The 23,663-nt window shown below is 42.1% G+C and overlaps 1 protein-coding gene and 1 long non-coding RNA gene across 3 annotated transcripts in view; one reads left to right on the top strand and one right to left on the bottom strand.

Moving 5' to 3' along the window:
* LOC309497237 overlaps positions 1–13,939 on the bottom strand; it is a 73,138-nt gene extending 59,199 nt beyond the window's left edge. Inside the window, exon 1 of the long non-coding RNA XR_014205460.1 lies at positions 13,901–13,939. This is a non-coding gene — a long non-coding RNA (uncharacterized lncRNA). The remainder of the gene's footprint in view (positions 1–13,900) is intronic.
* The window catches only part of iqsec3a (IQ motif and Sec7 domain ArfGEF 3a), a 158,385-nt gene that overhangs the window by 80,170 nt on the left and 54,552 nt on the right, over positions 1–23,663 (top strand). For both annotated transcript variants that reach the window (XM_082167376.1, XM_082167377.1), the window contains exon 4: positions 377–1,596. In XM_082167376.1, the coding sequence (XP_082023502.1) occupies positions 377–1,596 (1,220 nt within the window). The remainder of the gene's footprint in view (positions 1–376; positions 1,597–23,663) is intronic.

Genomic DNA, 23,663 nt, shown 5'->3' on the forward strand with positions numbered 1-23,663 from the left:
ATTATTTAATCAAATGTTTATTCAAAATTAATGTTGGAGTGAGTGAAGCAGTTTTTAATGCCCAAAGCATATAATGTAGTCTAGTTAACCCAACTGGAAATGCACCGCTTCAAGACTTTTATTCATGGTGAGGTAATTGCTTTGGTTGTTGTATACAGTGTATTGGCATATATTGGCATATTTCAAGAATTTTTGCATGAATGACAAGTCGAAGACTGGAAAATTGGTTTGTCTCAGCATGTCATGATATTTAGCAATCTGTAGTCAGTCTTGTTATTGATTTAATTTCACGCTGTCATCTCTTACTGTGGGTATTTTTCTGTGATTGTCATAATGTTGCCTTATCTGACATCATTTCTCATCTCTTTCTTTTCAGATCGAAATGTTAGAGCACAAATATGGGGGCCACCTCATCTCACGGCGCGCCGCTTGCAAGATTCAGACAGCCTTTCGCCAGTATCAGCTCAGCAAAAACTTTGAGAAGATCCGAAACTCCCTCCTTGAAAGTCGTTTGCCACGCCGTATCTCCCTGCGAAAAGTGCGGGTGCAAAATACAGAGGGTATCTCAGCTGAACGGGCGCTGGCTGAAGGCTGCAATTTAGCAAGTATCCCCCTTGTCCGGTCCCCATCCCTGCCCACCACAGTAGGTGGCTCCCTCACTGATCTTGAAGATTCTTTCAATGAGCAAGTCCAGTCTCTTGCTAAATCCATCGATGATGCACTTAGCAACTGGAGCATGAAGACCATGTGTTCACTCCAAGAAGGTGGCACCTACCAGTTTAGCTCAGAGGCATTTAGTACAACTGGTGATAAATCTGGGTTGGCAGGGACAGTCAGAGAAGGTGGCCTCACAGACCCTGCCACATTCCATTGCGGAACTGGCCAAGTAGACAACTCTGAGAATATGGCCCGGAGTGCCAGCAAGCTGATGATGGCCTTCCGGGATGTAACAGTTCAAATTGATAGCCAGAACTTTCGCATGTCCTCTTCCGTTATGGAGTCCTCCACTTCTGTTTCTCTTGGTAATTGTGTCCAGCAGGGGACCATAATTACTGAGAGTCCACAGCAACCTCTGTTTAATTATGCAAATGAACAACCTCAACAAGGACAGCCACCACCATCTCCCCAGGATCCAGCTCCTCCACCTCCAGAGCTGGATGTTGAGGAAATACCAGATGGGGACTTCCCAGCCCCTCCACCAAGTGAGGAGGAACTTGGGGAGGATCTACCACCTCTGGTGCTGGACAAACAGGAACTTCCAGAACCAGCAATTCCAGCACAGACAGCAATAACCTCTGAAACCTTGTCTCCACCAGAGGTTGCAGAGAAAACAGTCACCCCAATTGTAGAAGTTTTGGAAGCTAAACGTATTGAGTCAGATACAGCGGACAACAGCTCAGAGCAGATGAGTAGCAGCAGTACATCCACGTCGGCCCGGTCAACTTCAGAGGTCTCGTCCAAAGAAGCTTTGCAGGCCATGATTCTTAGCTTGCCCAGGTACCACTGCGAAAACCCAACCAGTTGCAAATCTCCTACCCTTTCCACTGACGTCATGCGAAAACGCCTATATCGTATTGGTCTCAACCTCTTCAACATGTGAGTACCATGAGAACCTTTTATCTCCAATCATAAGGGTCCTTGACTCTTTACATCACATTTGCTTAAAGTGACTAATGCCAGAAATTTTAGGCTATAAAACCATTTTCTCTCTCCATGTATCAAGTTGTCCTCTCCTATCACTAATATAGCTTCTTTTCAAAACTCACTACACCCCAGTCTTTCTCTGTCTCACTTCCCTGTCTCACTCCTGTCATCCAATTCTGTCTCCAGCTGTGGCTAACACCCCCTCCCTGATGCCTGTCACCTTGGGTTTGTCTGACGCTATTAATAGCACTGCTTTTATTCAAAGTGCTGTCTCACTCCCTTTTCCCTAATCTCATCTAACTCCATTGAAAACATGAAGACATTTTAAAAGTTAGACTTTGTCTAATAATTGTATAGCACTTTACAAAAACTAGACTATGGTGTTTATCTGGGTTATAGTTTTTTTGTGTGCATGAGGAAGAGATAGGAAAATGACGAGCAAATGTGGGGAAAAATAATTAGCGGCCAAGCTCTGTAGGTGTAGGTACCTGGGATGCTCATATTGACCGTTTAACCGTTAACCGAAAGTAAAAAAATTGACAGATTAATACTATCAGTTAAACGTTTTTTTTTTACATTTTAACCCAGAAAGGGCTACGAAGTTACTTGCAAAATATGCTACGCGGTATTAAAATGCAGCAGTAGTACAAGTACAATGCAATATCACTTGCGAAGCAAACATCCACAAGCATCGAGTGTTGAAGGGCAACAAACTTTCAGGGAGAAGATGCAATGCATGACGATCTGAGGAGATAATGCAGATAATCTGTTCAATGAAATAAAATACACTTTGCCCATCAGTGTCGTCTGTGGTGAAGGTTTTCAAGAGCCACTGGGCTATATTTAGTCCAATTACGAAATCCCATCAAGATGTACTATTACCCGTAGAATTGAAGCCCGTTTTTAGCAGAAAAAAAAAATAGCTTGAATCACAACTTTCAAAGCACAAAGTTCGTGGCCCTTACGACAGAAAGCAAATGAAAGGTGCTTCCCGAAGCTGGCCACTCTAAGCGAGACGTTATCTCTGTATTCTCGGGACATCTGTGCCATCGGAGAGGGTGTTTTCTGCCACGGGTCTAACTGGCTGCGCTCCAGACTAACCCCACATCATGTAGACATGTTACTTTAAAAAAATATATATATGGTGTGGATTGAGGTAGGTCTGCTATTTTTATTTGACGAAAAAACGTACTCTGATGGAATTTTTTTTTCTTTAAACGGATTCAGTGTTTTCTTTTTGTCACCTTAATTTGTTAATTATTTAAGTAAAAAAATTAGTGTAGGCCTATTTTTATTTATATTATTTGATTCTGTTTTTCTCTGTTGTCACTGTCAGAAATGCTGCAGGTATGTGCATTTTTTTGTATGCTGCTGTTTGCACGTTAACCCTCTGAGGTCTGAGGGGTTTTTGGGGTCCTTGAGATGTTCTGACATGCCCTGACATTTGTGCTTTTTTCAGTTGCTTATAAACATATTAATGGCAAAGGTTAATATGATTAATCTTTCATTTGTCTGTAAAATAGGTCTTTCGTTTTTATTATAAGGAATATAAATGTTAATTTGCAGTTTAATACGTTGCTTATACAAATACATTTTATTTCAACATATTTCAATCGATTTTACTCAGTATAGCAAAATAGTTTGCTAAAAGCAGATCATTCATTCACACAGAAACGCGATTTACTTGAGAATGAAAAAAAAAAACGTACTACATTATTCCATCCGTTGCTCCTCGAAATACCAGCACTTCTGAGTACAAGTACACTGATCATCTGAATAAACTTGATGTGTTTTCTCGAGCTGATATGTGGGCGTTCACAGTTTGTATGGGATCGCCTCAGTCATTTGCGTTTGAATAGCGCGCGCTCTCCGTGGGCGGGGCCGATTAAAACGTAATGAGATGAGATGAGCTCGACTGGAATCGCTCTCTTTTAATACAGATGAGTATTGAGTATTGTCACAAGATGAGAATATTTTTTATATAAATTACTTCATTTAAAAGAAGAGAATTCAAGCTTCATGCCTGTGTGTCTGTATGCCTGTTTGACTGAGTATTCGCTGAGTTATTGTTCATTTTCGGACGCGTTTCAGAATGGACTTCACTGGCAGAGAGAAGGCAGAACTCGCTTCGTGTTTATATTTCTTTATTTGGCAAAAAGCACAACACTTTGTTTTTATTGTGAGTATACACAAAAATAATACACATTTAACAGAATCGATTGATGTATGAAACTCCTATGGAAAATCAAAGTCAACAGAGTATTTATGAGTTTCTTTTACATTGATAAAAAAAAAGCGAGCTGGTATCGCCGGCGATACCGTAGACCTCAGGGGGTTAAAATAAATTGGTTTGTATTTTTAATGGGTCACAGACACTCGTCAGTTCCCTTTCGAAGGGAACTCGACACTACGTCATTGACGCAGTGTCTCGTTCCCTGTTCTCAGGGAACATAGGTTACAGTCGTAACCTGAGACGTTTTATTTTTATTTAATGCCAATTCAATATTATAATCTTATCAGTTAATGGTTAATACTTGGATAACGATCGCCGGTTGTCGGTCGGGAAAATTAACCGAAATGACCATCCCTAGTAGGCACATATTGTTTATAAGTTTTCTACTTCCGTTTTCACCATTTCTGGAAGGGAGTCTATGGCAGCCCCTAGAACTGTAACTGTATGGATTTCTTCTATATTTTGCCTTATAGGGCCCTATCTTGCACCCAGCGCAATTGACTTTGTACACCGACGCATGTATCATTCCTATTTTGCACCCGCGCAAAGCGCGCTTTTCCCTCCACAGAAGCACGTCGCTAAAGTAGGGAATGAACTTGCGCTCCCTGGGCGGTTCAGCGCAAAAAAGGAGGCGTGTTCCGGCGCAAACGTTCCTTCATGCTATTTTGATGGTTTAGAAAACAATTGCGCCACTAACCAGGAAAAAATTGTTTAAAGTCAAAAAATAAAGTCAGTGGCGCGTTGCGCATGTTATTCCAGCCCGATCTCATCCCAAGTCGTCATATACTGACGCTTTTGACATTTCGTCTACATCGAACGCACATGGCACCCTTTAGCGTCAATATGAGACGCAGATACAGTAGATATGGGCCAGAAGGCGCCTCCTAGCGGTCTAACCCTAACCCTACCCCAGACCTAAACCTACCCATAACCGAACAAAGCTCTGTGCGTCTCATATTGACGCTAAAGGGTGCCATGTGCGTTCGATGTAGACGAAATGTCAAAAGCGTCAGTATATGATGACTTGGGATGAGAATGCGTTGGTTATTCATATGCTTTTTTAAGGGCGCATGCTTGGCCATAATCAATGTAGCGTGTGCACAACGCACATACACTTTGATTCTCTCATCTACACAGAAGCAGCAGTTTTCATTTTTGCAAATCATACATTATTACGATAGATAGATAGATAGATAGATAGATAGATAGATAGATAGATAGATAGATAGATAGATAGATAGATAGATAGACAATTTATTATAAAAGCATACATCTATTTAATCTAATTTTATCAATCAATAAATTCCTCTTGAAACAAACTTTGTTGTATTATTTTAATTTAATACTGTGAAGCTGCTTTGATACAATCTGTATTGTGAAAAGCGCTATACAAATAAACTTGACTTGACTTGACATCTAGCTTACACATTTACCCAAATTATCATACGCCTGTTTAACCGAAGTTAATTTGGGTGGGTTTCTCCATTTCAATGTAACTTCTCTCTTTTACGGCCGTGACAAGAGCGTTGCTCCCCTTGGCTGTGAACCTCTCCTGGCGCGCGCCTGGCAAATCCGCCGTTACAATAGCAATGCGCTATGGAAAAAGCGCGTCTGCTCTTAAAGGAAATGTGAGATGACGCTCTGATTGGTTTATTTCACGTTACGCCCAAACCACACCTATGAATAATGAAGCTACTTCAGACCAACCCATTTTAGATTTGCGCCTGGCGCAAGAGTCATTTATCCCGCCGGGAAAATAGCAACAGCGCCCAAGACCCTCCCACAAAGTTACTTGCGCTTTGCGCTTGACACTTGCGTTTCAGATCGTTAAAATAGGGCCCTTAGTGTTCAATGTTACTTTTCAGATATACCTTAATGAAGTCATTGGCGTAAACACCATGTCAACAATGTTTTCGCATCCTGACACTGAACTTTATAGCAGTGCCTCCATCCTAGAGGCCCCAATTTGGATATCTTCATTTTCAGGCGCACCCAATTTAGGTCTTGCACTCGCTTCTTATGAGCTGATGAGTTGAATCAGGTGTGTCAGATGAGGGTGACAAACAAAATGTATTGTGGTTGGGGGTCCAACAAGTTTGGGAAACATTGCTTTATTCAGTAGGTATCATTGTCATAATGTCCACATAAATATTGACCACCAACTATTCAAAAGTTATAAAATGTAATTGCTGCTGGCATCTATGTTTAATATTCTATTATTTTACTATTAATAGCAAAGATCTTTATAGCAGGGTAAGATCTCATCTCTATCCTGTCTCCTGCATTCCTTATTGTTATACCTAATTACATATAGCAATTATCTCCATTCTGTATGTATTTTTTGATCCAAATAACTTCTGGCTAATTTCCTCAAGCTCATTTCACCGAAACCTAATTTTAACATGTTTTGTTCAGATTTTATTTTTTAGTACAGGACCAGTTTGTTCTTTTATTCATACATAATGGATTTTATAAGGATTAGATAACATCAAGATTATGTCAGTTTACTAGCAAGGAACATAATTTCAAAAATTCATGCATGACTGCAATATGGCAATCTCCCTCAAGGCATTCAGACATTATTTTGCTGCAGTGCCAGAAATCAGATGCTACAATAAGTGTCTGATTAGAAATTGTAAAGCTTGTATAGAGAGTAAATTCAAGTAAAATGGCACAGTTTCTAAGATGAATGTGATAGGTAAACATATATATATATATATATATATATATATATATATATATATTTTTTTTTTTGTGAATATTTTCACAACAATTCGTATATAAATATAAATTAATTTAATGTGTATTAAATTTTGTGTATTTTGTGTATCATATTGAGTTGGTAGTTCAATTAGTTTTATAGCTGTTTATTAATTTTGTTTTGTTTTACTTCATTATCTACTAATTTGAGTTTTCAAAAGAGATGTCTCTCTTTCTTTTTCTGTTTACCTCTTGTATTAATTTCAGTAATATTAACATGCAGAGTAACTGTCAGCTCTTGTAACTGTCATATCCTCCACATACACCATTCCAACAAGGACATCTGTAATTCAAAGCTGGAGAAATGCAGCTCCACTTTACAAATCTTATTGGCTTTATTTCTGCAGTGTCACATCGCTACCAATTAAAATTCTGCTCCCGCATGTGTATTGTCTATGTTCAGCCAAGAGTGACTGAGGCAGAGTTTGATAAGAGCTCTCTGTACGCAAAACATCACAGAGGAGCATGATGGGAAAGGTTGAATCAGGACTGTGCTGAACTATGTGCAGTGCTTGAAGTGGAAAAAAATAAAGCGCTGGTACTCACCAAAGGGTATGGGGCATTGTTGGCGGGGAGGGGGCGAGGGGGTCATAGGGGGATTGGTTGTCTCCCTATGTAGGGAGGGGGGGGGGGGGGGGGGGGGGGGGGGGGGGGGGGGGGGAGGGGGGTCGAAGTATAAAGTAGCCATATTGGCCAAAAGTGCAATGGGAAGTCAAACTATATTTACTTATAATATATTTTCCCTAATATCTGTATTAGCGGAACACATTTTACATATGGGGGAAACCAATTGTTTAGTCGATAATTCAAGAAGGTCCATATTCTCCATAGCTCTTTCTAACTTGTGCTCGGCCTTAAAACTAACATAGTACTTGTAATTGTTTAACTATAGCATTTGTTACTATAAGGATTTAATTACAAGTAAGAATATTGTTGGCTCCTTATTACTATTGCTTAGGCCAATATTAACTTTTTTCTTTCTTTTTTTATCTGTAGCATTTGTTATGAAAAATAGCAACCTACGCATTTAGAAACTATAGCTACAACATTCCACAGTTGTAATATAAATCTTTTAGTAAAAAATCTATTCCCTTAACAATTATCTACTATAAATTCTACAACTACTCAACATTTACCACAATAAATTCAATTAAAAAAGCTTTCTGATTTATGTTGGTACAGGATGATGTTTTCCCTTTTTTTCTTTTTAGTGGCTGTTTTAGATCATGTTCTTTGTAGCGTTTTACTACATTCTCAATAAAATTCAAATGGGTTGCACATTTTATCATCAGTATCACGATAGGAACAGTTTGCACAAGTTTTATCATTCTTGGAGTGCGCTGGTGAACGCACCTTTGGTGATTCGCACGCCACTAATGCAAAATTAAACAATTGGTCTTCAGTCACAGTCATATTGCGCAGATAATTGATCCTTTCAGTTCGTACTACTTATAAAAGCCCAGAACGCACGATGTGTACAATGAATTAATTGCCTGAAAAAGTGAGGGTACGCTTCTGATAAAAATATATAATTAAAATATATGCTTACCGGTCCACTTCGAGCACTGACTATGTGTCATAAATGTAAAACATTAAGGTCAGAAATGTTTCTATTCAAATGCAGATGTGAATGCTGACATATTGTATGCACTTGGTCCCTTTGTACATGGTAGCAGCAAACCTTAGCACATAGCTACAGGATAAACATGTTGACAGTTTATAGGAATGTGATTCAGCAAAATTATTCTCCCAGGACCCCTCAAGGTTGTGTAGTTTGTGTGCACTAACATTGAAGAGGTTGTAACAGACAAGTCTGTTACATAGTCTTTTTACTGCAGTCTTTCTTCCACACCACTAGGGGTGCTATTGTGCCTGAATGTTTTCTTAAATAAAGGGGGGTTTGTAGAGGAAGAGGGTAGTAAAGCAGCAGTAGAAAGCATGGCTTAACTGCATTGGTGCTATGTCCTGGTTGGGAAATGTTACATTTCAAGCTCAGCTTAAAAAGGACTCTTTATCAGTGACTTTAACCCTCCATGATGCACTTTAAATATGGATTTAAAGTCCAGAGGAATGTAAGCTTGAGAGTTTGGCTTACTCATGACTGCTCCTGATTTGGAAGAGTCTGATGCCTGAGAACTGTTGTCTTTCGGAGTAAATTCATCGCAGATGGTTGGATTATTCATCTACTAAAGGACTGCTTCAACTTTGGACATTGTTTGATGAACTATGCCTTGTCTGATACAAGGCTTGCACAGATTGATGTTCACTTTATTGAATTGTGCAACCTATTGATCATTTTTTGTGTAGCTGCTTTTTCTTGTATTTGTATTTGTTTTTGTTGTTGTTGACAATTATTTTTATTTGCATAAGGATATAAAAAAGATAAAAAAAGGAATATATTGTTTTGTCATTTGGGAAGTATCTTTATTTTTCTTGAGCAACTATTAGGCAAACTGAATCCCCCATTATTGCGTTATATAACTTTGGTTTTGAATTAAAAAAAATACGAGACGGTTATAAGGTCTCAGACATGAACTTGGGATGTCGACTCAAGGACATGTTAGCCCGGAGTAGCATGAACATCCAAACTATAAAACATACATCACAAGACACATTGCAAGAGAGTGCCTTTTGCCAAAGCCCTGGAGGATGCAACCCCCCTGGTAGAATGAGCCCTAAGTCCTAGAGGCGAAGCTTGTCCATGCCTCATAGGCTAGTGCAATGGCATCCCTCACCCAATGTGACATTGTTTGCTTGTGCCGTTGTACATTGTGTCGCTGTCCCCCCCGGTTGCAGTCCCCATAGCAAATGATAAGTTGTTCTGAATTATGCCGCTGGCTAGTGCGGTGGACGTAAGACTGGAGAGCACAAACTGGAAACAGTAAATGGAGTTTCTCCTGCTCTGGCATTGTGGACGGCAGAGGACAGAAGTCTTCAATAATGACCGGATGCACAGTAGAAAATTTAACTTTAGGAAGGTGGAAGGCAAAAAGCCTTCACCAATCCAGGGGCAAAGTCTAAGCTTGGTGGCTAGATCGGCAGAGCCTGCAAATCCCCAATCTTTAGCTCGACAGGAGCTGACTCTAGTGGCTCAAAAGGGGTCTCAACCTGCTTCACTTTGATGGGAAGCTTCAGCTGCCTAGCTCCACAAATGAAGCGGGCGATCAGAGGGTGTTTCCCCATTGCAGCCCCGTCGATCAGGACGTGACAAGCTGATATGGTGGCGACCAATACCCTGAGAGTAGCAGGACATGTGCCTGTTGACAACTTTTCCTGCAGAAACACCAGCACTGAAACAATCTGGCAGTACACTACCTTTCAAAGACACAACATTTAAGGGCATAAATTATTCTAGTGGATTGGGCCATGGCACAATAGTCTGTACTACATCAACTGGAAGCCCAGCATCTCTTAGCTGGTCCCCTTCAGAGGCTAAACGTGAAGGTTCCAAAGCTCATGCCGGGGATGAAATATTGTCCCCTGGGCCTGAGACAGAAGGTCCCTCCTGATTGGAATCGCCCAAGATGAGCCATTGAGGAAGGATATTAGATCTCAGAACCAAACTCTAGTCGGCCAACAAGTTGCTACCAATAAAAGGGAAGACCCTTGTTGACAGACCTTGGCCAGGACTCCCGGGAGCAGTGCGATCGGTGGAAACATAAGATGCATTCTTAGCCATCCATGGGTCATGGCGTCCAGACCCAGGGGGGCTGGGTGATTCAGAGAGAAGTTGAGGGGGCATTGTGCCCACCTCTGGCTACCTCAGGGTGGAGTTCAACATTCATATGCCCAGGAATGTAAATCGCCCTGAGGGATAGGAACTTGTCCTGAGCCCAAAGCAGATCCTGCCGCGCTAGCCTGATGCCACGAACGCAGTCCGCCTTGGCGATTTATGTAGATGACCACCGTAGTATTGTCCACCCGCACAAGGCCATGGTAGCCCCTTAGCTGCTGGAGGAAGTACTTCAGGGCTAAAATACAGCTATCAATTTGAGGCAATTGATGTACCAATCGAGATGATGACCTCTCTAGATCTCTTGGGCTGAATGGCCATCTAAGACCACACCCCAGTCTGTACGGAAAGCGTCTGTCATTAGCATCTTGCGACAACAACACACGCCTAGAGCGGGGTCCAAGGTGAGGATTCGGGGTCTGAGCCACATAGAAAGGGTACAAAGCCTTCGGCGCATAGACCTTTGCCTCTGGGGAAAGGCCCTTGGATTAAATCCCCTGGCTCTAAGCCCCAACGGAAATGGTCTCATGTGTAGAAGGCCCAAAGGTATCACCGTGGAGCAGGGATGGAACAACGGTGTCGTGAGGATGTTGGGAAGGAGCTACTTGATTTATTATTACGCACCCATTCCCGAGGGGGCACACCACCATGGACTTGGGTGCAAAAGCCAAGTCCATTCTCTGCGGAGATGATGGTCCTTAAATCTGGCCTCCTCACACACCTCACCACACTCTGCTTCTGGGCCTCCCTCCGCAAGTAGAAACACTTTGTCCCTGTCCTTGATGCCCATGAGGTTTAGCCACAGATGCCTCTCCATGGCAACCAAAGCCGACATAGAATGGCTGATAGCACGGGCCGTCTGCGTAGTCTGCATGGCTTGGTGGGGAGTCTGGCTTATTCAATGACGTTGAGCTCCCAGGGGAGAGATAGCCCGCGGGCTTTTCTTCCACCTGAGGCATCATCATATAAGCATGTGCCCATGCGCTCACGATAGTCGAATAAGTCGACATCGAGAACACAAAGACACGCAATGAATATGGTTTCCCTCATGAACAATTTACCTCCTCATGGAGGTCCTCGAAAAAGGTGAGAGACTGTCGCTCTGGCCTGTCCCCTTGGCCACTGGACAGAAATCTGTCTTCTAAATTTGAGCGCTTCTGGGTCTCTTGTTCTTGTGGCCAGTCTAGCTGTAACCTGGCCACTGCACGATTCACCACCTCAATTAAGGGACAGACGTTGAGCAGTGAGAACAGCTCGCAGTGCTCACACTCGCCATGCTCGTATGCAAGGGCAGCATGCTTTTCCCCCAAGCACCCCAAAGCAGAACTCATGTGTATTGTAATCAGGGATGGGACGTGAACACGGAGGTAAGGATCTCCTGATTGTTTGCAACATGATGTTCTCTTTACTTTTTTTTGCACAAAATGGTGCCCCTTGTGGCAATGCTGAGAATGCAACATGTTGAATGGTGTTTTGACACATACTATTCAATGTACTTATTGTGTACAAGTTGTAATGGAAAACACTTTTGCTGCTATTAGGGTGGGATGTGGGTAAGGTTAGGGACAAGTTTCATGGTATGTTTGGGTTTAAGGCTGGGTTAAGGTGTAAGGTAAGGGTCAATAGTGTATTTATAGATGTAATTACAGAAATTGTAATTACATTGAATGTAATTAAAGGACTTAATATAAAGTTGGTTTGCTGTTCTGTGTCCTCTTTTCTATTTTACCATACATTTTAAAAGAAAATTGAAGATCCCACCCCAATAATTGAAGAAATAGATGCCTTTTACCCTTACTTCTGCATTTATTTCCCCATGACCTTGCAGTGGCACTTCAGGGTAATTTGTAGTTCCTTTAAAGCATTGCCATACTCTGAAGATAGAGAGCCTAATTAAAAGTTCTTCATTAGCTATAAAAATCCACTGGTGGAATATGGCTTTAAAAAGTTAAAAGCTCATTCAGATGAAGTACTGCTTTTCTTTATTACACCATAAAAGATCTCCATGATTTCCCTTTCATTGTTGTCTCAGCGTCAATGGTGAAACGCATTGTTTTTACCTTTTAATGAATGCATTTTGTACTGAAAGTAATTATGTGCATGTAATAGCACAGGCAAATAAAGGAGTAGATCTGAGTCATGAGTGCAACAAATTTTTTTCTTTAAATTCACATTTCCAGACAGCATCTAACAGTGTGTTCCTGACGTGGTAGCTTACATAACTTGCAAAGAGGCTTGCATCTACGCACAACGGCTCTTTGTCCATCTTGCAAAAGGAAAGGTGCAAAATCTACAAATTTGACCATTTGACCATATTTCACCATATGAAACCTTCTTTGCCCTGCATTGATGGTGGCAATATACACGGTAGAAAGTAACAGAGGGAATACATCTGCTTTGTTGGTGAGTGAATGAATGTGTGCACTTGATTATGAATCTTGATTATAGCTGGGAGGGCTATATACTGCCTGCCAAGTTGAGTGGGAGGCTGTTTATTTTCCACCCGCTCATCAGATTTCTTTTAAATAAAGAAAAGTACTGTGATCATTTTGAACATATGGCTATATCCCTCAAATAACTCAGCTTCAACTGTCATTCAAGAAATAGTTTGCCCAAAAATGAAAATTTGATGATCATTTCTCTCATGATGTCATTTACTCTCATCTACCCTCTTGTTGTTCAAAACCCATATAATTGATTTCTTCTTTGGAACAGTTTTGTCAATGAATAAATAATGTTTTACATTTTCAAAAAAAAATTGGTGGTCAATTTTTAATAACATTTTGTGGGAAAAAGTGTTCATTTGAGGGTATGTTTACACAGCAACGATGTAAAAAAAAAAAAAAAAATTCCTTTGCTTTTTTTAAAAAGTTTCATGTACAGATGACAACGTTGTCAAAATAATCCCCATTCACATGGATCTGCAAAAAAGACTAATAAAACGCTGTATTATTCATGCCAGGCCAGTAGTTGGCGATGTCACTTTGTAAAGAAACACTTACCACCTATAGACTGCACTGAACACGTAATACGCATGCGCATGACATGACCAATTTCACAAATTCACTTTTTTGTAGATTACACAGAGGCGATAATGCTATATTTTTCAAAAACGTGCACTTTCAAACCTGTTTTCAGAATGGCCAAAGCGCATGTTGAAATCGGTGTCATGTAAAAGCCCCCCTAAAATGAAGCTATTGTTTTACTTTTGAATCTGTTCAGATTTGTCCACTGACACTTTCTAGAGGTTACATCTTTAGGGCTCGATGGTGTTTTAAGCCCCCAATGGCTCCTTCCAGGCAGCTAACCCTAACCTCAACCTTAAACCTACCCATCCCCTCGCTGCCTGGAAGGCGCCGTTGGGGGCTAAAAACCATCTTTAGGCCAGTAGTTGGTGACAACTGACTGAGAGTCATTTGAATTATTCACTTAACCAATTTGTTAAGCAAACAACAACAACAGCATAACCACTGAGTAATTCATGACTTTATTCAAGTTTTTATACAATTTAATAAAATGTGTGTACATACATTTCATCTTCATAGGGACTCCAAAGATAGTGTTTAAGCATCCTGCAAAAAAAAAAAAAAAAATGTTCACAAACAAGACTGTTACTTTATGCAGCCTGCATAAATGGCATACACCATATCTCGCTCAGAAGCTTTACAACATTATTATGGACATTTTATACATGCATGATATAGTATCTTAGTTTAATATTATTCTACTTTGGATTTATGTGATATGCAAAATACAATAGTTTGATTAAATCTGTTAATCGATCAACTTTCATCACTATCAAAGAAAGCAAAATAAAAATAAACAAGTCTCTCCCTTACCCTCACGTCATCACCTCAAACACCCCGACAGATAAGGATAAGCCAATTTTTAATCAAATGGAGGTTTTGCTCCAAGAGAGTGAGTGAAAAGAGAGAGGGGTTGTCATTAGTTCCAGCAGTTCATTTTCTGCAGGGTAGCCTAATACATGTGACAGCTCAGACTGAATCTAAAGCAGGTAGGTGTGTGTGTGCTCTGGGACGAGACACTGAAATCGGAGTTTGGATTAACAGAGAGATTTGGGGACTGGAAAGTGCTTTCCCTAAACAGATAATTAGGAGAAGGATTATGGGGGCAGTGCAGTGTGTGTGTATATGTTGGAAAGAGCATGTAAAGGACATATAGAGGACGTTGATGTGTGAACAGGAGGCGCTGGTAAGCGGAGTGAGTATACCGCCCTAAATTGAGTTTTCACCTGCCTCGTGAATGGAATGGGAATGTTTCTTTTCCTCAAAAGAGAGGAAAACAGCAGGAGAGCGGAGAAAGGAAAACATGGAGTGTGTGGGTTTGAACATAGATGTCTGATTCTGTCTGTGTGGGTTTGTGTCTAAAGTAAGGAGACTGGCCATGATCGCCTCAAAAAGCTGCACTCTTCCTGTCTTGTAAGTGTCATGTTTTATGAAGGGCTTGTGCCAGCAGTTCACCTGCCCCCTTTTTTCTTAAAATGCCAGAATAGAATCAGATCACAGATGTTAGTTGAGTGTTAGGTGAATGTAGCTTGTGTAGCTCTTTCTGTCTCTCTGGATGTGAAGATATGTAGACATTTCTTCAAATGGAAGCACCTTTGGCCCTGTGCACTTTTAGATAATTCACTCCCCAAAACACACTTTTTACACTCTCACTAGTTTATTTAATTCACACTAAAGTGAAAGGCAGTTTTCTATTCACACCGTCTTTGCTCAGACAGTTCACCCTTAAAGGGATAGTTCACCCAAAAATTTATATTAGCCCATGATTTACTTACCCTGAAGCCATCCTAGGTGTATATGACATTCATGAGTTATATTAAAAAATGTCCTGTCTTCTCCAAGCTTTATAAAGGGAGTGAAAAGCTGCTGAAAATCTGAAGCCCAAAAAAGTGCATATAAAGTAATCCATATGGTTTCAATAAAGGCCTTCTGAAGTGAAGCCATGTGTTTGTGTAAGGAACTTTATAAACTATAATCACTGGCTTCTGACAGACAGCTGTACGGTGGAAGACTAACCCCTGACCCCCACGCACGGTTTCTTTGGCTTGTAACAATAGCATAACCCTTTTTGGTGCTAAATAGAACCCTTTTAATAAGGTTTCATAAAGAACTATGCTTTGAAAGTGCTATATAGAACCTTAATTGTGTTAAAAATAACCTTTTCAACAATATTTATATCTTGTTGCCTCTATTTGGGTTTTACATAAAAAAAAAAAAACAAAAAAAAAAAAAACAGCATGTTCTTGTTCATGTACTTTAATTTTTTATTGACATGGCAGATTGTAGCAAAAATGACAGTGCTCTAATAACAGTTTTTTGCTTAATACATTAATAAATAACAATTGACATTGAACGTGATAGATGTAATAAAAACCAAGTCAGAGTGAAATATCTTCACAATCCCCTGATGTCTTTAAGTCCTCCATTATGTGTGTATTCTGAGTGGCAGTTTCTCTCTGCAGATGATGAGGTTATGTGTGATGACGAGGCAGAGACGTTTGGATCCATGTGCAGATAGAACACACAAGTAAACAGAGTAGAACAGACACGGTAATGTAGAAGCACTCAGGGGAAGTCCAGAACTCGTTAGTAGATACCAGGCAAGGGTCGGGGCAGGCAGCAAACGTTCATATAAATGTCCTTGGAAACGGGCCAGGATCGAGAAACCGGGAACACTAGGAAATAGCAGTGGAATGCTCAGAGTTGTACGCCGTGGCAGAAACAAGACTTCGCAGGGAACAGAGGGAAGCGAGGTCCTGATAAAGGGAGGTTGAGTGAGAACAGGTGGCAGTGATAATGAGGATAAGACAGGGATGGAAGGTGATGAGTGTGATGAGTCCTAGAATTCAGGGGAGAGTGATCTAGCGAAACCAGGAGGAGGCGTCGTTGAGTGCACCGTGACAGAGCCCCCTCCCTGCGAGCGGCTCCGGAAGCGAGGACCTGAATGACGACGGGGTCTCCCACGGGGCCTGGGAGCTGGACGATCAGGGTGATCCTGGTGGAAGGTGGTAAGCAGAGCCGGGTCCAGAATGTCTTGGGACCTCACCTAGGAGCGCTCCTCAGGGCCGTACCCCTCCCAGTCGATCAGATACTGAAGAACCCCGCCGCGGCGCCTGGAATCCAGGATCTCTCGCACCCGATAAACCTCCTCGCCTCCGATGTCTGTGGGGGGAGCACTCCTTGCCGCAACTTCCTCCCGGTTGTCCTCTCTCCTGGGTGTAGCAGCGGGTCTGAGAAGGGAGACATGGAAAGTGGGTGAGATGCGGTATGAGGAAGGGAGTGCTAACCTGTATGAGACAGGAGTGATCTGTCTCAGGATTCGGAAGGGTCCAATGAAACGGGGAGACAGCTTCTTGCAAGGGAGACGGAGACGCAGATCTCGGGTGGACAACCATGCCCACTGGCCTGGCCTGAAGATGGGGCCGCCTCTTCTGCGTCGGTCAGCCTGCAGCCTGAACTGACGCACTGCACGTTGGAGATGAACATGGGCGGTGTTCCAGGTCTCCTCACTCCTCCGTAACCACGCGTCCACCGCTGGGAGATCCGTGGGCTCACCTGACCAGGGGAACAGAGGAGGTTGGCCTGCGGGTGATAACCAGAAGTCAGACTGACATTAATGTTTAGTTGACTGCAGAGAGCTTTCCAGACCCGGGAGGTGAACTGGGATCCTCTGTCCGAGACGATATCCTCCGGTAAACCATACAAACGGAAAACATGATGGAGGAGGGCTTCAGCGGTTTGAAGAGCTGTGGGCAGACCGGCCAAGGGGATAAACCTGCATGCCTTGGAGAATCGATCAACTACTGAGAGGATGGTGGTAAAACCCTGAGAAAGAGGCAGATCAGTGACAAAATCCACTGCAATGTGGGACCATGGCCGCTGAGGAACAGGAAGTGGCTGAAGAAGTCCGGCCGGCCTTAAGTGGGAAGCCTTTACGACATTGCATGTGGTACACTGATGAACGAACTTGACTACGTCTGCGTGGAGAGTGGGCCACCAGAAACGGTTAGTGACTAGTTGTAATGTGGCTGAAATCCCAGGATGACCAGCACTAGGTGTGCAATGCACCCACTGAAGAACACGAGTGCGGAGGTTCAAAGGTACAAAGGTTCGGTCAGGAGGGCATTCAGGAGGAGTCGGAAGATCTCTTTGAGCGGCTGAAATCTCAGACATGATGTCCCACTGGACAGGAGCTACGATGAGGGTTGATGGCAGAATGGACTCAGGCTTGGCATGATCAGAGGTACCATCAAATTGGCGAGACAGAGCGTCAGCCTTTCCGTTCTTGGATCCTGGGCGATACGTGATCTTGAAGTTAAACCTTGAGAAGAAAAGAGACCACCTGGCTTGTCGGGCATTCAAACGTTTAGCTGACTTGATGTACTCGAGGTTGCGATGATCAGTGAGAACCGTAAAGGACTGACGAGCACCCTCCAACCAATGCCTCCACTCCTCAAAGGCAGCCTTCATGGCCAGAAGCTCCCTGTCACCCACGTCGTAGTTGCGTTCGGCAGGAGTGAGCTTACGATAATGGAAGGCGCAGGGAAACATTTTAGCAGGATTACCGTGTCGCTGCGACAGAATGGCCCCAATTCCTGAATTAGAAGCATCCACCTCCACGATGAACTCACACTCGGGGTCCGGATGATGAAGGATGGGGGCCGTAGTGAACTTCTCCTTGAGCCGTTCGAACGCAGAAGTGCACTCCGGTGACCACTTCAAATGCTTCTGCCCCCCCCCCGTAGGAGGGATGTTAGAGGAGCGGCCGTGATGCTGAAATTCCGAATGAACCTTCGATAAAAATTGGCAAAGCCCAGGAAACGCTGCAACTCCTTCACGGTGGCGGGTCGAAGCCAGTTCACTACTGCTCTCACTTTACTGTCGTCCATGATGACTCCCTCAGCACTGATGACATACCCCAGGAACGCGATCCGAGTCTGGTGAAACTCACACTTCTGGACCTTGGCGTACAACTGATTGTCAATGAGCCGCTGAAGTACGACTCGCACATCCCGGACGTGTGCTTCGAGGGTATCAGAATAAATCAGAATGTCGTCAATGTAGACAATGACTCTCAGGTTCAGCATGTCACGGAAGATCTCATTTACGAAGGCCTGGAAGACAGAAGGACTGTTGGAAAGGCCGAAAGGCATCACCCGGTATTCATAGTGACCAGTAGTCGTGGAGAAAGCCGTCTTCCACTCGTCACCCTCTCGAATACGAATTAAGTTGTAGGCGTTCCGCAGGTCCAGCTTGGTGAAATATTTGGCGGTGCGGAGCATCTCCAGAGCAGCGGGAACCAGTGGCAGAGGATAGCGGTACTTGACAGTGATCTCGTTAAGACTGCGATAGTCTATACAGGGGCGGAGACCTCCATCTTTTTTCTTCACGAAGAAGAACCCAGCAGAAGCAGGAGAAGTGGAAGGAGTGATGAAGCCCTTTGAGAGTTGTTCATCAATGTAAGATCTCATAGCGTCGGTCTCAGGCTGGGATAACGGATAGACTCTCCCGCGGGACGGTACAGCTCCAGGAAGAAGGTCAATGGCACAATCCCCAGGTCTGTGTGGTGGAAGTTGAGACGCCTCTTTTTCACTGAAAGCCTGAGCGAGATCATGATAGACTGTAGGTACACCCAGGAGATCGGGATTTTCGGGACGGCTGGAACCAGATTCAGGACCAAAGACAGCGGGCTGACAGTTAGTTAAACAGAGAGAGGACCACTGGATTACCTTCCTCTCGGACCACGAAATGTAGGGGTTGTGTTTCTCCAGCCAGGGAAAACCCAGAATCACAGGGTGTTGTGGTGAATTTATGGTGAACAATTGAATGGTTTCAGAGTGCTGAGTGCCAGTATTGAGGGTTAACTGCTGAGTGATATATTGAATCTTACCCGTTTTCAAGGGTCGTCCATCTAGTGCTGCCACTGCCACCCGGGATTCACATGAAATGAGAGAAAAGTGAGCTTTAGCAAAAGTGAGATCAATAAAGTTTCCTGCTGCCCCTGAGTCAATCAATGCGTTAATATTAACAGTCCCTTTATCAGAACTGAGAGAAACCTCTAAAGTGAGAGAATTGGAAGAGCGAACACAGGAACTCACCGCAGCAGAGTCTCTTGAAGTGGGTCTCACAGGGCATGTCGCCCTCAAGTGGCCAGGTTGAGCACAGTATAGACAGAGGTTGTTGCGTCTTCTTCTCTCTCGCTCCTCTGTAGTTAAGCGCGTAAAGCCGATCTGCATGGGCTCTGGTTCAGAACTGGCGGATGGATATTCGCCCACTCGGGGTTTGGGCGGTGTGCGGCGCGCACGCATGAGGTTATCCAGACGAATAGCAAGATCAATTAGTTGACTGAGAGATTTTCCGTCATCCCGGCAAGCAAGTTCTCCTTGCAGATCTGAATTGAGCCCCTTGCGATAGAGTAATCTCAGCGGATCATCCTTCCAGCCTGTCTGTGCCGCGAGAGTGCGGAAGGTGAGAGTGTAATCCGCCGCGGAGGATCCTCCCTGACGTAAAGCCAGTAACAGCTCGCCCGGGTCCTTTCCACCAGCGGGATGTTCAAAAACCTCTCTGAATTGGGCGAGAAAGTTGTCATAAGAGGGAAAAGCAAGGTTTCCTCCTGCCCAAAGCGCTGTCGCCCACTCCAGGGCTTTTCCAGTCAGCAACGAACATATGAGAGACACACGGGCGTCGTCATTGTTAGAAAAGAGGTTGGGTTGTTGATTAATATACAAAGTGCATTGTAGCAGAAACCCTTTACACGTTGCTGATGAGCCATCGTATTTATCAGGAAGGGATAGGCGAGGATTATTGGAAGAAGCACTTGCACTGGGAGACGGTTGCACAGGGGGTGCAGCGGTTTGAGCAGCAGCGGCGAATTGAGTTGAGAGATCCTGCATGGATCTCACCAAATCCTCGGTAAGTGAAGTTAATTTCTCAAGCTGTTGTTGATGGACCAACAGAACTGAAGCTTGATTGGAGACTTCTGTGGTTAGTTGATGCATGGCTGCTGGATCCTGTGCTGGCGAAGTCTTCTGTGATGACGAGGCAGAGACGTTTGGATCCATGTGCAGATACTTTATTAGAACACACAAGTAAACAGAGTAGAACAGACACGGTAATGTAGAAGCACTCAGGGGAAGTCCAGAACTCGTTAATAGATACCAGGCAAGGGTCGGGGCAGGCAGCAAACGTTCATATAAATGTCCTTGGAAACGGGCCAGGATCGAGAAACCGGGAACACTAGGAAATAGCAGTGGAATGCTCAGAGTTGTACGCCGTGGCAGAAACAAGACTTTGCAGGGAACAGAGGGAAGCGAGGTCCTGATAAAGGGAGGTTGAGTGAGAACAGGTGGCAGTGATAATGAGGATAAGACAGGGATGGAAGGTGATGAGTGTGATGAGTCCTAGAATTCAGGGGAGAGTGATCTAGCGAAACCAGGAGGAGGCGTCGTTGAGTGCACCGTGACATTATGGTACGGGACAGCATCTAAAATAAACAATTTAGTTTAGAGTTACATTGTGTCTCTTCCATTTGATTATGTAAAAACAATTATGTTCATGAAGGCCAAAATGAGCTGAAATGGACAGAATGAGCCCTTTACCATGTTAACACCCCCTGAGGTCTACGGTATCGCCGGCGATACCAGCTCGCTTTTTTTTTATCAATGTAAAAGAAACTCATAAATACTCTGTTGACTTTGATTTTCCATAGGAGTTTCATACATCAATCGATTCTGTTAAATGTGTATTATTTTTGTGTATACTCACAATAAAAACAAAGTGTTGTGCTTTTTGCCAAATAAAGAAAAATAAACACGAAGCGAGTTCTGCCTTCTCTCTGCCAGTGAAGTCCATTCTGAAACGCGTCCGAAAATGAACAATAACTGAGCGAATACTCAGTCAAACAGGCATACAGACACACAGGCATGAAGCTTGAATTATCTTCTTTTAAATGAAGTAATTTATATAAAAAACAAATATTCTCATCTTGTGAAATCTGTATTAAAAGAGAGCGATTCCAGTCGAGCTCATCTCATCTCATTACGTTATAATCGGCCACGCTATTCAAACGCAAATGACTGAGACGATCCCATACAAACTGTGAACGCCCACATATCAGCTCGAGAAAACACATCAAGTTTATTCAGATAAGTGTAGTTGTCTATACTGTCTCGCAGCGCTGTGAGGAATAATAATAATGGAAAACTTACCTCAGAAGTGCTGGTATTTCGAGGAGCAACGGATGGAATAATGTAGTACGTTTTTTTTTTTCATGCTCAAGTAAATCGCGTTTCTGTGTGAATGAATGAACGCAGAGATGCGCTGTTTACCACAACTCGCAAAAAGACGGTTTAAATTTGAATTGCTTTTCTGTGTGTGAATAAATGATCTGCTTTTAGCAAACTATTTTGCTATACTGAGTAAAATCGATTGAAATATGTTGAAATAAAATGTATTTGTATAAGCAACGTATTAAACTGCAAATTAACATTTATATTCCTTATAATAAAAACGAAAGACCTATGTTACAAACATATGAAAGACAACATTTCGTTGATTAGTTTTGGATAGATTACACATTTTTACTGTAAAATATCTGCCACCTCAAATAAGCTTTTGTTTGCCAATTTTTGCTAATATGTTAAATATAGTATGTTTTGTCAATGTAGGCTATATTCGAAGTTTGAAATATGTATGATAAAATGTATACTTTAGTTTTTACAAAGAAAGATTACACTTCAATTGTTGTTGTAATTGTAACCTTTTTAATAAAAAAATATATATTTACAAGGTAGATGTAAACAAATTTTAAAAGGTAAATATAAGCATTTTCTTTAAATAATTGTTATTGTGTTTTATTATTGACAAATTTGGGGAGAGGATACATATTCCAAAACTGAAAATACAGTATGAGAATTAACTGCACAATTAATAGACATGTTTTCCTTGGATATTATACAATTTGCAAGCAAAATTTGTGAAAAAAAAAAAAAAAAATTGACATGCTTCCAACTGTGAACCAATTTGGTAGAATATATATATATATATATATATATATATATATATATATATATATATATATATACTGTATATATATTGCTCTTGCATTCTTTCTTGTGGCTATAGGTGACACACCTGAATGAATGGCTCATTAAGTATGCGGGCCCCATTGTCTCCTGAGGTGTGAACCACTACATATGCATGATGCTGTTGAATGGTTGACGCCCCTTGCGCATATTGCCTTTACAAACAAAAAGTGTTTTACAAGATTTAAATCAATGTATTGTGTTATGTGAATGATAAGGGCAGGATGATTTTCACATCATTTTGAAGAAAAAACTCTAGGCAAAGACATCAATTAGTCAAAAGTCTTATTGACACGTATTTAGTATGTGTTTTGTGGCCTTATTTCAGAAACTTTAGTTTTTAGTTTTTTCAATAACCATGCATAAACATTATTCTCTCAAAAATACAAACATGTACATGCATGTTGCTCACATATTATGGTAGCCCTGTTTGTGCTAAATAGAGTGTAATTATACCTTTGCCATTAATATGTTTATAAGCAACTGAAAAAAGCACTAATGTCAGGGCATGTCAGAACATCTCAAGGACCCCAAAAACCCCTCAGACCTCAGAGGGTTAAAAGGAAAAAGTGATATAAAGTCATGGTATAGCTTTAATGTTTTTTTGTTTTTTTTTGTGATTGGGTATGTTTAGCCATAAAGTCATAATAAAAATAAATAAAAGGATCATACATTCCATATCTCTGTTACTTACTTTGTGGAGAAGAGAAGATGAGTATCCTTAACTGAACAGGGGTGCGTTTCCCGAAAGCATCGTTGGCCAACTATGGTCGCAAGTTCATCGCAATGTCCATTGAACTCTATTGGCAACGAAGGAACTTGCGACCATAGTTGGCTAACGATGCTTTCGGGAAACGCACCCCAGAGCTGCTCACACTACATGTTCTGTTAAACTAAAAGAGAAAAAAAACAAACATGATTGTTAGGAAATGATTGTTACAATTTTTAAAGTTATAATTTATAGACATTTTAATAAAGAAATAATTTACCTGTTGAGAGTATGTTGACAGTCTGTGTAGTAACTGTAGTTCCAGAAAATCAGTAATAACCCAGCAAACACATTAATGTTGTGGCTAAGTCTGTGGCGTTTTGCAACTACTATGGCAACATTGCTGTCTACGTGCTCGCAACATTGTAACAACGTGGAATTGTAAGACATTACAATTGGGCTGTAGCAACGTTGT

The sequence above is a fragment of the Leuciscus leuciscus genome (genome assembly GCF_965113295.1).
Source record: "Leuciscus leuciscus genome assembly, chromosome: 4".
NCBI classification, from domain to species: Eukaryota; Metazoa; Chordata; class Actinopteri; order Cypriniformes; family Leuciscidae; genus Leuciscus; species Leuciscus leuciscus.